We start from the raw sequence: 17503 nt of genomic DNA on the forward strand, positions 1-17503 counted from the left end.
CTTTTTGATGTAAACAGTTCTATTACAGGTGGGCCAAATGCTGCAATACATGCATCAGCCTACATGAAGAACTTGCATGATTTATTTTGTACACAATCCATTTTAACAGAAGTAAGGATTCAACTACTCAAGGGACTATCTTGTCTTTTTTATTTAAATAAAATCAATCAAGAAAAAGCACAAGATTTAAATCTAATAAGCATTGTTCTTGCCCATCTCAATGAAAATAAGGAAGAGCCAGATGCACATAATGCATGCAAATTCTGGATTTGTTACACTCTGGCAGTTCTTTTTTCTAAGAACAGCAGCTGTATTACAGCAGTTCACAGAGGAGGTGAGATGGTGGAAAAGTTGCACTTGCTGTCTCAGCTGGATTGGTCTGCCTGGCCAGCAATTGTGCAACAGTGCTTTCTTCCCTTCTACAGTCTCTGCAAATGCAAAATATTCCTGCGGTTTAAAAACAAAGCCACCTCTGAAAAATTGCTGTTAACTATGAATGACAAACTAAATTGCACTGCATAAAGACTATTATAACAAGTTAAATTTTGTGTTTCCTTATTTACTGTTGTTGAAGAACTACTTTGACATGAAAATTGCTTAGAATCCGAGATAGGAGAGATTTAAGTCACTTGACAGTATTATCTATTTCTTTTGAACAGAAAAATCAAGGTCACTCTACAAAGCAGTTTATCCAGCATCCAGTTGTTTGTTTTTTCTTAAACACAGCATCAGTGCAAGTTAAAGGACACACCTTTGTCACCATTTCTGCACTGTGATGGAAAGGATTATGTCTAAGCATGCTCCAGAGCACAAATTGGAAGGTGTAATCTTTCATTTACAAAGTTCCCAGGAAAATATGATGCCTCACCTTGTGGTTATCAGATTCAAGGTGAAACAGAAGCCAGAAGGCATACTACTTCCTACAATGGTTCTGACATTCCCTGAATGTCACAACTGACATCTATTAACTTACTGACACCCACAGGGAGAGACAAAGATGTGGAAGGAATTTAAAGGTGCCAATCTGATAGCTCCACAGATGTGTTCACACATATCCTGAAGCACCCATTTTGGCAAGGCCTGATATATCCATAAACCAGAATCCCTCTGATGATCTCTGCCTCCTGAAAGCCACTAAACTTTAAGCTCTTCACAAGATATTGCAATGGCCACCATCTTTTAAAGCCTGTCCTTGGAAGACCTTGTTACTTACAGAGCAACAGCTGAGTTCACTCAGGACTGGAAAACCCCTTCTACCTCAGTGCTTTCAACTGCAAGCATTTCCCCCCATATGGACACCAGATAAGGTACTCTGTTTTAAAAGAGTGCTTTTTATTTCTGTAAACCCTTCAAAACATTACTATCTTGGTAAAATGGTGCCTCATCTCTTGGTAAATATCAGAAGAGCAGTACTTTGAAAGCAGACACAGAGTTTCTTTTCAGAATAGCTCTGAAGCATAGCCTGCTTTGTCTCCATCTAATTTTCAGTACAGCTGCTATTAGAAGCAAGAACACACCATCTTTTCTTTATAAGCCAATAAATGTATTTCTAAAAGACTGTCTAATACTTTCCACTTAAGCTCTCATCTATACCTCTTGGAAAAAGCTCCCTTAGACAGAGGCAATTGTTTAAAACACCCTGAAAAGCATAAATCTAACTAAATTTTACATCTTGACTCTTATTACTCATTCTTGACTTTCTGAAGCCTCACCAACAGCACACAAGTTTTATTTTGCTTTCCTTATCCACCAAAACCACTCTGTTCTCCAAAATTCTGCAAATCTAAGGCGTTAAAAACTGCCCAGGTACCCCCTAAAAAGTTTGAAAGCTTCCATCTACAGTAGTCACAATTGACTTAAACCTAGAACTAGCTATTCCCCATTCAAATAAGAGGCTGTTTTCATAAGGCAAAGATTTATTTATCAATTTTCAGGTATCATGTCAGACCAACTGATAAGATATTTACACAAGTTTGAAATACACAGTATTTGCATTTTATACAAGCAATTAAGCGCAGCCTGTGGTAAGTTTTCTATGCAGTACCCAGATATGCCCATTGCTACCTAATTCCAGTTAAAAACCAACATCTGTAATGCTTCCACAAGAGTTTCTATACCTGAGAAGTTTTAGTATATCCTTTCAAGAGGAAGTCTGCATTTAAAAGCCACATATATAAGCCTATTTAAAGGTTGTCATTCCAGCTGCAAATTATTTGCTTCCTTTGAAGCAAGATCTGATATACTCTCCCTTAAGCCACATGACACTTGCGATGACCCTTCTTCAGAAGTGCTGTCTGCATCATCTCCACAGTTAAGCTCTTCATTTTCTAGTTTGGATTCCTCTAGAGCCAGACTCTGCAGTGTCTCAGGACTGTCAGGTGCTTGCCCAGTTAGCCTCTAGGAAGAAACAGGAGACAATGAACTTAATCCTTTTTCTACTTAATAGCCAGTGAAATAAGACTAGCTATTAAGCCAATCTTATTGAATTAAGCAAACTAATTATCTTCATTTGGAGATTGTTGATATAATTAAAACATTCCTCAGTCACAAAAATCTTAAGACACTTGAGTTCAACTCAAAATGCTACCTCTAACTCAAGGACCACATCTGCTTTGTTGACTGTTAAGTCTGTCAACAGTCTTCCTTAAGTTCTTCAGAAGGACAGGTTTTATCTTAGGCAACCTAAACCATGGGAAACAGCTTCCCAAGTTAAATATTACTATAGTATTATATAGGTTTAATTTTAGAAAAATTACTATAGAACAGATTAAGTTCATAATTTTTAATCAGAGACAATGAAGCTACATTAAGTCTAGATGAACTAGAAGACCCAGCAATTTCTAGCAGTTGATGATCAAACTAAAAGTTCCTCACCTAACCCAAGGAAGAAAAACAGGACTAAGAGGCTGCTTTTGAGGCTTCTGGTTGTTTGATGTATCACTTAAGGCTCATTAAAGCCTCAAATGTGAGCAGCTTACAACTAGTAAGTGAACTTAACTGTTGAGGAACTGCAGACAAGTTTCCAACTACATTAGTTCTTTTAAGTCCTTAAGTAACTTAATTTCTGCCTGTGGGTTTATCACTAACAAGTAGCACTCCCTGAATACCAAAAAAATTCAAGTGTAGCAAATTAGTGGAGTCTTCCAAGACTGACCTAAATAATTGCACTAACTGAAAATTAACTTGATCAAGTTTGCTTCTTGATTAATCAAGTTGCTTGCAATAATCTTCCATTTTGTTTCCACCTCCCCAGTCTAATCACAGAATCAAAATATTTGCCAGGCACCCAGCTTCATATCCCAGTTGAGAGCTCAATCCCTACCAAAACCACCTTGCTGATAATTTTAGTATCAAGGCTCTATGGCTATATATTTATCACAGCTTCAGAGGCTGTTACAGACAATCTACTCCTGGTAGGAGTCATGGAATCAGTGACACAACTACCTGTCCCCAAGGACTTCTCAGAGGAAGCCGTTTTGAAATTTACAAGTTTACAAACCCTACAGACTTTGTGCATTAGCCCTTTTTGGGCCACAAAACTGGCAATTCCTCAATGAAACCTTGACTTTAAAGGGCATAGGTGCTCCCTTCTCCCCCTCACTTCTCCACTTTGTGTGTCCCTGTTTCAAGTTTAGTTCCTCAAAAGGACACAGCTAGTAGAAACACTTCATTTAGCCAGCAGCCTCACCCACCCTAAGCATTTGAATGTAAGTCATCTCAGAAAAGTAAAATTGAACCCTTCCTTCCCTTGTCATCATCTCTAACATGCAAAGCCTGTTCTTTGCATTCAACCTGTTGAGACAACAGGTTGAATCTCCCCTTCAGAAAACATTGCTCTTATCACTCCCTGTGGGTTCTGAGGTGGAAAAACTCATCCCCTAGAAGGGGCTTTATGCCTCTGGATTAGAGAAATCCTGCAGGAAACAGGTCAGACAGTAATTTAAAATGAAGAGTTGTGTGCACACAAAACAGAAGTCATGATTCATTAAAGATATCTTTGCTGGTTTCTCCATTTTTCATTCTACAACATTAACTGAAAATTCCTTTAAGTACCTCAATCATGCTGGTCATATAATGCACATGTTCAGCAAGGGACATTAGCTCTTCATTTTCTTCTTTTAGGCGGGCAATTTCACCATCTTTCTGTTCAATTTCTTTGTGCAACTGCATTCAAATAACAAAATGTTAAAACAGGAAGACAATAGCCAGTAGTAAAGAAGGTGGTTATCTTTCACTAGCTACCTTTTCATTTTCTTGAAGCACTTCATACAGAGCCTTCCTCCTTTCTTCAGCCACTTCTTTCCAATATTGAGATGAAGGACTTCCTGAAGTAAGAAGCTACAGTAAGTCTGTGCTAAGACTGAATTTGAGATCACTTTAAGATATCTAACTTGTATAGAAGTGTTCTATAAACTGTGATAAGAACTCACTCCATAGTGTTTTCCCTGAGACTAGTTGTAAATTTACAACTAGAGACATAAGCTTACAGAAAACAGAGCTCCTACACTGTATTAATGGCTATACAAGCAGACTCTTCAGGAAGGTGCCTCAAGCATGGCAGCAGGCTTTGCAAGATGGTCACATTTGCAAGTGTCAGTCTTAATGTGTACTTTGTAGAAGGCAGAAGTCTTATTCCCAAGTCACTGTCCACATTGAGCTTAATGGTTCTGATAAACTGCACATGCAGCACACTATGCCAAAAGAGGCTTTCACTTCACCTTGATTATTAGTCACCCGAAAGCCCATAGCCAAGCCAAAGTAACAAACTACAAGACTTAACACTGCTGCACACAATGGTTCTCAGCTACTGGTTACTATAAACTCATTCTTCAACATTAGATATTTATACTGTATTTACTTATACTTATCCTATACTAGAGAGGATAAGTGTCATTAATTCCTGCTAGGAATTACAAAAAAAACCACAAGGCCCCTGTCTGACTGACAAAGGAACAGTGTTTCAAGTTATATTCCAATGGGAACATAGCATTTTAAGTGCAAGAAAACACTTCAGGAATAATTACCACATACCTTTTATCATGAGATCTACAGCCTGAATGACATTATTCATATTCTCATTTTCTTGCTCCTTGTCCACAGACACACCAGCTTTACAAGCTTTTGAGGTGAACTTGTTATTCCAGAGTTTCCTTTTCACTGAAGATTTCTTCTGCATAAAACACAGGCAGGTTTAACTTCAGAGCAACATTTCAGCTTCTTTAAAAATACAAACTTGTAAGTCTGCTCACTCATTACTCCAAATAAGTCTTTATAAGCCCTGCTTTCTTCACATTATAGTTCTAGTTTATGGACATCTTCCTTAATATTCATAGGTTTAACAAAAGAAAAATCTCAAACATTTTCCTGAAGGACTCGGAAATTGCTAGTTTTTAATAGTGTTTATTACTTAAATAATAGTAAGCTTAAGTTGTGTCACATTACTTAGCAGATTTTTTTTTTTCAAATATATTAGTTTTCAGTTAAAAGCTCAAAAGCATTTCACTATGAGTAGAAAGAATTACACATCTACAGGTTATATCTTTTAATTCATACCTCATTACGTCTGCCAACCAGGCAACCTGTTGCTGAAGGCTGAATCATTTTAAGAGTCTGTCTTGGGGCAGCACTGCATGTGGTGTCTGTGAGGTACTTCTAAAAAGACAAATACAGCTTCAAACAGTTGCCACTCTTCTCTACATAAATTGAAACTTAGAAATTTGTCATGCTTCCATTAAAGTAACCCATGGCTCATCTTTTCAAGACAAAAAGATGATACTTTAGTCTATATTCAGGCTTGTGTAAAGAAGGGGATCTAGTTATTTGTAGCAGAGATGGATCTTAATCACATGAAGCTATGCCCAGTCCCTGCCTCTTAGAAAACCTTTATCCTTCATAAAGGAACTTGAACAGGTCTTACAGCAGAAATATTCTGACTAGACTTCAAGGGCAATTACAGTGCAGTGACACATGTAAACTTTAGCTGAAGCTCTCAAAGTTGTGAGAACAGCAGTATTAGACTTTGGGGGACAGAAACAGAAGTAACTACCACAAACTTGCAATTGCAAAGTCACACACATCACTTCAGGCAGTACCTGTTTATTACCTGTGAACACACTCTGAAGTGGCGTTCATTTAAATAGATGCATTGCTTCGATTATCCATTAAAATGGATCTAAAGCTTCCTTGCTTCGATCCAGACAGGCTATTGTTTTGTATAAACAGTATGTTTATCACCTTTCTGTCATGCATAAATACCTATTTCCTGCATTAAAGCTTTCTGATTGGATTGGTTACACTGCCACCACGGGATAGCAAACAATGGCAGACAACCAAGCAAGAATAGCCAGAATACAATGCCACACCAGCGTGAGAAAGTTACCGATTCACACTGTACTTCATATGACAAGAGTTCGCCTTTCCCACGGTAGTTTCTGCCACCAATTATCCTACTGTTGAACTAAAGGACAAACACTAACTGCTGTGGGAACAAGAATCACACCATGTGTCAGACACTGCTTGCTGCTATTGAAGGTTAGAGTTAAGTATACCCTGCCAAGAAATTATTGACTAATACTTGAGTTAACCCATTGAAAATGCAAAAAGCCACACTGAGGAATTCATACCCTAGAGTCACTATAGGACAAGATTACCATATGTACAAGTCAGACTTATCAATTGGCAATTTTCATTAATACTAGAAATTTTCATTACAATCACTCTATCCCTCACGATAGCCTCTATTTTATATGGTATTTGTACAATTCCAATTAGGGCCTACGTTAAAAGGTTTAACAAGAGTCCTGCAACAAGACTGGAATAGGTATAAACTTTAGTAACTTATCAGTCACCTCTTAAAAACCTAAATCCTTTAAGCATTTCCACCAATTCCAAGGCAGCTATGGTTCATGAAGGTGCCTTTAGAAACAGAACTGCCTGCACAAATACTTCAGTTAAAGCATGCTCAAGTCAGACATATTTAACTCTCAGTAAGTTCATCCCTATAAAGGGCAGACTACAGAACATACTCTACAACCCCTTAGCAGCCAGACTGATTCAGTAACTGAACTAAGGCAGGTAGCCAGCACCTAAAAAAAAAAAAAAAAAAAAATCACAAAACCCAGCAAGCTCAGTGTCAAAATAAAAAAGACTTGCTGAGCAATACGAAAAAAGTAGCCATAAGCACATATGCCCAAGCAGGATAGAGTGTTCCCAAGCCACACAGCCTGCCAGGAAGTTACTCAAGCCAACAGGACATAAGCCAGGTGGAAGCACATTACAACAGATCCCTTTGTATTCCTTCAGTGGATATAAAACTTGTGTCAGACAGAGGGACCACATCCCAGAGAATTGAGCACAAGCCTCAGAACAAAGCAAATTCTGTGTTTGAGATATTCTTGGTAAATTTCATCTATTTTCTATCACTTATTTGCTCCCATATTATAGCTTCAAGACTTTAAAGCTTATACCTGCAAAGATCCTGATGATTTTTCTACATTCGGTTTCTGTTTCATTTTGGAATTCATAGGATCACTGCGAAAAAAAAAAAAAAAACATTAGTAGCATCCGGCTGCAACTGAAGTTCAGGGACACTAGTTAGAGAATATTACCATTTCAGTTTATCAACTTTTATGACAGCATGAAAAATTCAGTCATGAATCGCGTGGTCAGCACGCTCTTCCAGAGCCCCTGGAGCCCCTCCTGGGGTTCCTCCCGAGATATGAGCTGCAAGCGCGCTACAAACGCAAAGCCCTGATGAGACACGCCGTGTCGCCGACACCCGCGCTGCCACACTAGCCCGCGACAGACGCCACCACGCATTACAGCCCCGTTAAGCTACACCACAGGGATGGTGGGGGGTGTCACAAACGCACACCCAAGATGGCGGGGGGGGGGACGGCCCCCTCCCGCTCCCGCCAGCCGAGCCCGCACCGCCCCTCCTCGCTCACCGCGCGGCCAATGGGGAAGCGAGGCAGGAGCCCGCCAAGACCCAAACGCGGCCGTGAAAGCCTGCGGCCCCCGTCGCCCCCAACGGCTCAAGCGAGACAGAGAGCCTCCCCCAAGCTCACCACACGCGTCCCGCGAACGCCGCCGCCGCCGGCCCCGCTCACCACCAGCCGCTCCCACACGGCCCCCTCACGGCCCGCAGCCAACCAGCCGCCCCTCCCGCCCGGCGTGCGGCTATAAGGAGCGCGGAGGGCGGGGGCACAGTCACGTGATTCGCCGGCCGCTCTCCGAGCCAATCGCAGGCCGCGTTCCCCCATCCCGCCGGCGGAGCCACGCCCCGCGGGAGGGGCGGGGCGGGCGGCCTGAGGGGGCCTGAGGGGATCGAGACCCGCAGGGCGTGGGGCAGAGCAAGTGCCGCTGCAGGCGGTCCGGGCAGAGCTTTTCATCTTGAGGAAGGTGAGAGGAAAACTCAAGAGTACAGCACTGGGATATGAGACACCTCAGCTATGAACTATACATCCCCTGCCTCGGGGCGGGGCGGGGCGGGGCGGGGGGGGGGGGCACGGGCCTGTCTGGTGCAATCTGCTCCTGAGCTGGAGTCACCTGAACTGAAGCTGTAGGAAATGAAGCACCGAAGCATTGCCTGGTGCTCATCTTGGCTATTGCAACGTTGTGTTGGAAGTTTCCTGGTTCCATATTCAAAATCTCCCTGTAGCTTGAAACTAGACTCTGACTGCTTTCTCACTCCCATTATTTGTTGTATTTTATAAGGACATTGTACCAAAACAAATTTAAGTCACGTATCCACTTTATTGTCATCACGCCTATCTAAATACAGTACAAGCTGCAAAACCAGGGAAGAAAATTAACATGGTTAAGCCACAACAAGTGATGCACAACAATAATTTTACATATGATATAGAATACAGCTCTACATTAATTATGCATAAGGTATGCTGTTAAGTTTGTTAGAGGCCACTTTACAATTATGTTATTGGAAATATTTGCACATTTATCTTTATTTATGCTAATAGTATCTTCTGCTGACTTGTGAGTAAACACTTGTAGAGTTAAGGACATCTTCCTTGTAATGAAGGTCTCATAGATAGCTTAGAGCAACTATCAACATTTTTTCCAGGCAATGTGATGGAGCTATTAGAAATGAGGATAATTTCAGAGAGAAGTATTTGTTTAGCATGCCACTCTGTCAGTCCTCTGTTTGGAAATAAACTGTATGGCACGTATGAGAATGTCTTAAGGGGAATGTCATGGTCCAATGAAAGGCAGAACATAAAAAAATGATGAATTAGGAAATCTTTAAACAAGGATAAGGAAATAAAGCTGATCTCTCTTGCATAAACTTGTTCAGTCTCCCATTGACCCACTTAAACTTTCATTGTCCACAACATCCTTTGGCAAGTACTTCTAGAGCTCAAATAGCCATTGTCTGAAGAAACCCCTCCTTTTTTTTTTTTTCTTTTGAACCTGATTCCTATAGCTTCATCTGATGTCTCCAGTTCTTGTACTGGAAGAGACAACAAACAATTGGTCCTCATCTAGGCCACTGTTACACAGATTCCCCTCAAGTTCTCTCTCCCAGGTCTACTTAGCCATCCCTTACATGAAAACTGTTCCATCTTTCTGCTCATTTGTGAACCGCATGCCGCTTGATTTGCCTTTTTAACCACTGCTGAACATCGGGCTGACATTTTTGTGGAAATGTCTGTCATGACTCTGAGATCTTATTCTTGAATGATGGTCAGTTCAAAGTCTCTTATTTGGTATGTGAAATTAAGATTTTTTTCCTATGTGTGTTCTTTTATCTACACTGATTTTCATTGACTGCTGTATTCGCCAGTTACTCAATTCTATAATGCCCTTCTGCAGTTTTTCAGTCAGCTCTGTTTGTATTATCTCGAATAATATAGTGTCATCAGCAAGCTGTCACATCAGTAAGCTTTGTCTTCTATCAAGAAAATAAAAATAACATGGGCAGAAATGTCTATCTAAATTACTATTGTTCTGTTACAGTAGTAAAAAAAAGTGTTCATGCTTTTAAGTTAATTCTTGTTGATTCTAGAAGAAAAGTTGAAATTTCCGCATTACAAAACACTGGCAGATATGCTAAACTCTGATCAAACACACACATAAATCTTACCAGCATTAAATCTCATTTCAGAAAGATCTGGATACAGATAATGTGTACATAAAAACAATGTCAAAACATTCCTATTTTTATGTTTTATGTATTGTTATATAGCAATATAAATATGCAATATAAAAATACATTGTACAAAACATTTAAATTATATGCATGCATAGATTTATATACATAAAAAGCAATGTGTGTATTTTATGGCTGTGATACAATTTTTTGTAATATTAATGTTTTCAAGTGAAACTTTCAAAAATTACCATTTCAAAATTCAGTTTTAATTTCTAAAAAGTTTTCAGGTAGATTTGCAGTTCAGAAGTGGAACAACTGCTTTTGGAAACATTTATTATTGTAAAGGGCCTGAGGCAATGGGAGATGGTTCTGATGTGACAGTTCTGTTTGTTTTTCCTTTTAATTTGTTCCTTGCTGGAGGCATATGATCTGGAGGTTTATTACAAAGGTGCCACTCCTTCAATTTATCCAGCTGAAGAACATGTCCTGTTATGAAGCACCATGTCTCAGACTTTTCCTTCGGTTCAGTTTCTTTAGTTGGAAAGGTTTGTAAAGAATCCCTTCACCGTGTCAGAAAGAACACTGAGAGCTTATTATCAGAAGCTTATTCATAGTCTTAACTGTGGGAAACCAGTATAATTATATAAAAATCTCACAAAAAGGTTTCAGGTTACTTTATTGTAATAATTCCCATTTTTGTGGCTGAAGGTTAAATGTAAATAGGGGTTATGGCCTTTTTACATGTAAAAATCTGTCAACCCACTACTAGCAGAATCTATGTCTTCAGATTGAGTGCAATATAATGCATTTCAGCTTGTTTGTTTCATAAAAACCAAAACTTTCTGTCATGAATACTTATGACTATTTGCACTTCAAGTGAGCCTAAGCAAACACGCCAAGGTTTCCCATGGAGCTCAGCCCATTTGTTGGATTATTCATGGCAGTAGAGAATGTGTACTTTTTAGAGCTTTTATACTCCATTGTTATTGATAGATGTTACCAGTTTTTACAGCTGTCCTGGTTTTGGCTGGGATAGATTAATTTTCTTCCTAGTAGCTGGTATAGTGCTGTGTTTTGGATTTAGGATGAGAATAATGTTGATAACACACTGATGTTTTGGTTGTTGCGAAGTAGTGCTTACACTAGTCAAGGACTTTTCAGCTTCCCATGCTCTGCCAGGTGCACAAGAAGGTGGGAGGGGGCACAGCTAAGATAGTTGATCCAAACTGGCCAAAGGGCTATTCCATACCATATGACATCATGCTCAGTATAGAAACTGGGGGCAGTTGGCCAGGGGCAGCGATCGCTGCTCGGGGACTGGCTGGGCATTGATGGGTGGGTGGTGAGCAGTTGTATCACTTGTTTTTTTGTTTTTCCCCGGGTTTTGTTCCTCTCTCTCTCATTTTCCTTTTCATTACCATTTTTATTATTATTATTTATTATTATTTTTATTTCAATTATTAAACTGTTCTTATCTCAACCCATGAGTTTTCTTACTTGTGCTTTTCCAATTCTCTCCCCCATCCCACGGGGGTGGGAGAGGGAGGGAGCAGCTGCATGGTGCTTAGTTGCCAACTGGGGTTAAACCACAATGACAGCAAATGACAACGGAAAAGCTTCTTGGAGGACTTTCACATGCCTGGGAATGTGGGAATAGGTGGGAAGGCACTACCAGGTCTCCAATGACTCTGCGGTCCAGTCTTGCTTAGACTCCTGTGTGTGGAAACTTCCTAAGCATTATACAGAGAAGGTTTGGACTTGGCTATCTGCATCAAGTACTCACAAAACAGTATTTCTACTTGACAGCCTCACTGTGCCTTTTGTCAAGGCCTTTATTGTAATCCATAGCTAATTATCTAGCTCTGGGGTGCTTAGGACTCTTTATTTCTACCTGCTACATTAAGTGCAGGTAAATTACATTGTTACTTTGTATTTTGTAAATGACATTATTATATAAATATCATAAATGCTTTCCTGAGCATTAGTATTTAATGTAAGGAACTGCTGTAACTGTTTTAGAAGCAGAGAACTACTGCGGAGAGAGGGTCAAGGGACTGAGTACAGCGTTGTGCTTCTGAAGCACGTTGAATGTCTTATCTCAGTCCTGCTCTGGGTGCAAGCCTTGCAAAAGGGTCCCGGGAAGGAAGCCCCGAGGCTGGGTTTGGGAACTCTGAATCAGTAAACAGGAACTGTGCCTCTCAGGGTCCCTCGCTGCTGTTCTCTCTGCCCTTCTATCTAATAAAAAGGCCATTTATTTAAGGGATAAAACGGCTCCCCGCAATCGCCGGGTGACACTAGGTGGCAGCGTGGCATCACGTTGCCTGACGCTTCCCCTCCCTCAGGGTCTTGTTTCTGGGGTATTACGTTGTACAGAAGAGTGTTTTGTGTGTTACCGACAAGAAGTTCATGATTTGTCTTCTTTTCCCTAGGTTAATCAGCACGGAAGGCTGCATGCTAATGAAACTCTGTCCAAAGAACGGATTATATACACAGCACGATCCAGGTACAATTCATAATGCAAGCCGGTTTTCAATGATGGCCACTGCTATTAATTCTCTCCAGAGAGTCTGCAATTTTCGTGTATTAGAATAAAAGATTGTCCTGTGAATAGTGATCCTTAGTGCTTCAGAGGTGAAAGGTTAAAAGAAAAATCTACATCTCACCTTCTGATTTTTTCCCTAGTTAAGTACTGTGTGAGTCATTAAGACATCCCTTAAACCAGTTAGGTCCTAAGCTTCTCAGCTATGGATTTGCCTTGAAAACAACATAATTTGTGTAGTGCTTTTAGATTTAAAAACAAAACATTCTCTGTAAAGGCTAGGAATTGCTAATCTAAAGCTACTTCCAATTCTCTTGCCTACAAGTATTTAGAATATTATTTGCAGACTGAATAAATAAAACAAGTTGTTCCAAATTTTATTCTTGCAAGCACCTGCTGAGCAAACACAAAACCTACATTGGAACATGACTGTCTCTGGTTTTGATAGATCAGACAAGTCTAACAAAGACCAATGCATACAGCATTAACTGAGAACATAAGTTAAAGATGAAGCGGCAGCACAGTGACAAAGAGTCAATAGTCGTTCAGATACCAAAACACTTTGTCCAATGGAATTTGTATTGCAGGTTTACGTACAAATTGCAGGCAATGTGCATTTCAGACGTTTTCAGGATAAATGCAAAGTTTTAGAGGCAGGATGTGCACTTGTTAGACAAAACAAAGGGCCAAGGTGTTTAACAAATCATGACTACCGTACTCAAAGAGGCAAGTGATTGGGTGTCAGTGTTTGGGGAAGCTATCTTCTCAGCGAAGGCACTGAGAACCTTTAGTTATTTTTGACACCATAACTGCACATACTCAGCACTCCTAAACGAGTCAGGAAAGCACAAACTGGACAAGCAAAAAATGAGAACACACATAATAAAGTGTATTTAAATATATATATACAAAAATTATTAAGATGGAACAAACCCAGCAAGATAGGAGGTGTAGTTCAGCCAAAGTGGAAGATCAGTACCTCCTCTGCCAAAGAATGTATGGTCCGTTTTATGGCCACAGCCCTACAACTAGAAGGGAGGACATAGGGAAGTGATGAAAGAAGCTTAATATTGCAGCAATAGCTGTGCACTGGATGTATAGTTGTCCACAGCATGATGTAAGGAATGTTTTCTGCATTAAACGTTGCCATTTCTCTACACAAAAGCATTCCTCCTATGCCTTGGAAACTAATGTTTGCTCTAACGGCAGAAAGAGTGAATCACAGTATACTCTGAAGTGCATGAAAGAGTTTTAATTGCCACCTAATTTGTCTTGTTTGAATTTAGAAAGGAATACTGATTTATTTTTGTCTGATGCATAAACATTTGGCACTGAATTAATCATAGTTCTGTTTTTGAAGCAAGTAGCTTCAGGGCTGATACTAATTCTAACATATACAGCCAGTACAGTATGCATGGAAAGTATAAACGTAAAGATAACAAGACTCCGTCTCTTCTCTTCCTAACTATGGTATAACATATATATCACTTTGCTACAATCTGTTAAAAACTAATTATTAACTAGAACTTATTAAGTAACTAATTATTAAGCTGGAAATTAAGAGCAGAGGCATTAGAGTACAATCTTGCCCACATGCTTATGAATAAACATTTAATTCCAAAAACAGGAGTTAGACTCTGAAATCACATAAATTTGGGGGAAAAAAAACCCAATAAGGTGTTTCTATAAAGTTATCAAACCTTTTTAATTTACAGAAAAACCCACAACTTATTATGCAACCAAAATGTGAAAAAAACCTACAGTGATTAATTTCACTGAAAACAGCAAAGAAACAATAAAATGGTGAATAGAAAATACAAGTTATTCAGAGCAGAAAAGGAAAAAATAGACAAGCAACCAGACATTCCAGACTTGCAGTGCTTCTCAAAACTACATTACTCAAACACTTTCTCTCCCAGGAGGGAATATTTTGGAATATATTTTTGTGACAAAGTCTTTCCTACCTTCGCATGGCCTGTTGCCCACGCTGCCTGATTCTGTATTTCTCCAGGATGATGGCTGAACAGTGTCACCCCCCGCTGCAGGGACTGAAGTCCCTAGGGATGTGCATGCATTTGATTCCCCAAAGACTGCAGGACTGCAGCTACACAGTAAGGTACAAAATCTTCCTTGCTTTGAGTGGGACAAAGACTAAAGGACACCAGCTTATTTATCTGTGCTATGTTAACCAAGCAGAAGCTGACTGACTCTACTGACTGTTTTGCTCAGCGTGGATCTAACGTGCACAAGAAACACTATTTTTGCTGTGCTAAAGGGATTGAAGCCTAAAAAAAGAACTATTACGTATTTTGCATATACTGACACAACCTACTTGTTGGGTTTGTTTTGTATACCACCCACATTTGTCTCTCCTTAATGATAAAGTTTGTACCGATTTAAACTAGATTTGAAGAGAGGCAGTCTGTCATTAGAGCAAGTGATATAGTTGTAAAACACACACCAGCTTTCAGGCAGACAAGCCTCTCTTATAAATGATACCACATTGCATAACCAGTAACAAGCATAACAATAATATACAATTATCTGGTCAAGAGAATTATCGATCAATAGCATATAAACATTTATTTTGCTAAGTCTTAACTCCCCCTTCACTCAGTAAGAGCTGCTACTTAATAATATGTATTTTAACTAAGATGCTGATATATACCATTTTTCTACTATATGAGCTTCATGATCGTGCACTATGGAGGGAAAGAAATACAATTGTATAAAAGTAGGACAAGACTCAGCTATTACTCACGGCTTTAATAGTGCAGATATTTCTGTACATATATGTATAATAAACATACTTTGGTTGGTTGGTCTACTCATTTGTGTAAATGTTGTCAGGGTATCTTTACTAGCCAATGAGTAAAAAGAAAAAAATCTTATCCGAGTTTGGTAAGGGAGGTAGTTTCCTATATAAGGAGGAGCAGCAATCTATACACAAGGAACCTGGAGTGATTTCATCCCCATCCCCTTCTGCAATGTTGTGAAAGGATTTGAGCAGCCTGAGTTTGCAGAAGACAGCTGGTGGCGGCTTAACATGTAATACTCTGTACTCGATTGCCTGTTTCCTCTAAGTAGATATATATTTCTTCTAAGTATATATATTCCTCTCCTCATAGCTCTTCTAGAAAGTCCTCCAGAAGAAAAACTGTTCTGGTGCCAGCACTATTGTTTGGATGCATTTTTTGGACAAAATTTTTTGGATGCATTCCTCAACCTGGGGCTGGGCAGCTGCCCAATCCCTTGTGACACTCGAGAAGGCAGCTGGACTTACTGGGCTGGAAGAAAACTCCTTCCTTTCTTCTCTGCAGGCAGGCAAGGCACCAGTTCCCTCGGAGGGCCTTCTGTGCCGGGGCAATCCCTGCGTCAAGCAGTGCTGCTGCGCCAGGCCTCCTTTGCATCGGCTGTGCTGGCACAAAGAGGGTCACAGGCCAAGTGTGAGTCACGGCTTAAAATAGCAGCGAGCGCAAGAGGGAATTTCAGACTGCAGCACAAAATGCCGTACAGGGCAGCACGGCAAACAAAACCGCTTTGACTGAAAAAGTGGGTATTTAAACACAGCTCGTTAGGGCCAGACTGATATTACAGTTAAAAAATGTTGGCATTCTGAAATAGTCCCAGCAGTGCAGCGCTAATGTAATACTCCTATTTAGATGCCTTGCTTTTTGCCTCCAAACGGAGGGTTATTTTCAAGAGGCATTGTCATTAGAAGTGAACAGCAGTCTGTAAGTGGGTAAAAATTAATCTGTTTCTGCTCTGTTCCTGTTCAACAACAGGGGAGCGTTCTGGGAAATGCCCGTGACAGGGAAGGCAAGATGGAGTGTTTGCATCAGAGGGCCTGACTAACATCGGGTGAGAACAACGAGGTCTAAGGGCTCAGCCATGGCAGCTGCCTACGACGACAGGCAGGAGGAATGTCAACAAGGTGTCCAAGGGAAAGTGTGTAAAGGAAAGGTGCGCTAAAGGGAAATAACTAATACGAAGGTCAGGAGAGAACCAAGGAAACCAGCAGAGACAAGTAAGAGCAGAGACCAGAGGAAAAAAAGACTGAAATCTGCTGGAGGTTATTGGAGAGTGTCATCACCATGGGCTTTGAAACACAAGCCAGTGAGACAGACGATGCCCGCGCTTGTCTTCCGCTTGTAATCTTTTTAATATCGTTGCTGTTCCTGTGAGTCACAGGCGCCAGCTTCCAGAGGGGAGGTGGGAGAGATGCCTTCACCCACCCCGCGGCCTCTGTCTCGCTGTAGCACGAACCAGCGAGTCACCATCCCCTCAGCGCGCTCCGGTGCAGCACAGGGCGACCTGCGCTGCCGGGCGTTTTAGCAGCACCTCCAGTCTGGGTAATTTTGGATGGCGAGGCCTTCCCTGGCACGCCGGAGGGGAGGCACGAGGGGTGGGCCATCGAACGCCTGCGCCCAGCACTGAAGATGGCGATTCTCTGTCCTCGCCTCGGGCCTCCCAGTGTAAAGAACCCAGCTCCAAGCCAGCCGTGTCCTCGCTTCTCTGTCACTGCAGGGAAGGCGAAGGCGGGAGGCACGAGCCTTTCCTTTTGGCATAGGAATAAAAATGCTTACTTTCCTCCCAGGATTAGGTTTGCGTTTCTGGAATAGCAATTACTTAAAAATTAAGTAAGTGTAAAAAATTAAGTAAGTGTAAAAATTAGGCAGTCTCCTCAAGAAGCGTGACGAGCACGGCCGAGGAACACACCTTGTTACAGAGGGGCTGCCCGCTGGTTCCCGTTGCAAGATCAATACTGCAGGCAATCTTTTAGTCAAATGCTGGATTATTTCTTTATTATTTACAGTTTACTTCACATATGTATGCCGGGTTGAATACAAACC

General features: G+C 40.7%; 1 protein-coding gene and 1 long non-coding RNA gene across 4 annotated transcripts; one reads left to right on the forward strand and one right to left on the reverse strand.

The window, feature by feature from the left end:
- Positions 1-85: 85 nt before the first annotated feature.
- Positions 86-8197, reverse strand: GMNN (geminin DNA replication inhibitor). Of its 3 annotated transcripts, none has more exons than XM_075494255.1 (7): positions 8067-8197; positions 7467-7530; positions 5554-5652; positions 5032-5167; positions 4243-4325; positions 4054-4164; positions 86-2397 (listed from the first exon to the last, which is right to left on the reverse strand). In XM_075494255.1, the coding sequence occupies exons 2-7, from the start codon at positions 7521-7523 to the stop codon at positions 2194-2196; spliced, it is 690 nt and encodes a 229-aa protein (XP_075350370.1). In that variant the 5' UTR covers positions 7524-7530; positions 8067-8197; the 3' UTR covers positions 86-2193. The 3 variants fall into 3 exon arrangements, with proteins under 3 accessions (XP_075350370.1, XP_075350368.1, XP_075350367.1); XM_075494253.1 differs by lacking the exon at positions 8067-8197 and adding an exon at positions 7608-7894 and having other exon boundaries at positions 88-2397; positions 5032-5170; XM_075494252.1 differs by having other exon boundaries at positions 1295-2397; positions 5032-5170.
- A 116-nt stretch (positions 8198-8313) lies between these two features.
- Positions 8314-15389, forward strand: LOC142405984 (uncharacterized). Its single transcript, XR_012774404.1, has 3 exons — positions 8314-8400; positions 12541-12614; positions 14662-15389. It is a non-coding gene; the product is annotated as an uncharacterized LOC142405984 (long non-coding RNA).
- The last annotated feature ends 2114 nt before the right edge of the window (positions 15390-17503 follow it).

Source organism: Mycteria americana, chromosome 2, assembly GCF_035582795.1.
Source record: "Mycteria americana isolate JAX WOST 10 ecotype Jacksonville Zoo and Gardens chromosome 2, USCA_MyAme_1.0, whole genome shotgun sequence".
Classification (NCBI taxonomy): domain Eukaryota; kingdom Metazoa; phylum Chordata; class Aves; order Ciconiiformes; family Ciconiidae; genus Mycteria; species Mycteria americana.

Coding starts and splice junctions, on each gene's coding strand:
- GMNN (XM_075494253.1), bottom strand. CDS start 7,523: ATGAATTCCAAAATGAAACAGAAACCGAATGTAGAAAAATCATCAGGA. Junction 5,171..5,553: donor TGGTTGGCAGACGTAATGAG/GTATGAATTAAA, acceptor TGTTTTATGCAG/AAGAAATCTTCAGTGAAAAG. Junction 4,326..5,031: donor TGTAGATCTCATGATAAAAG/GTATGTGGTAAT, acceptor TTCTTACTTCAG/GAAGTCCTTCATCTCAATAT.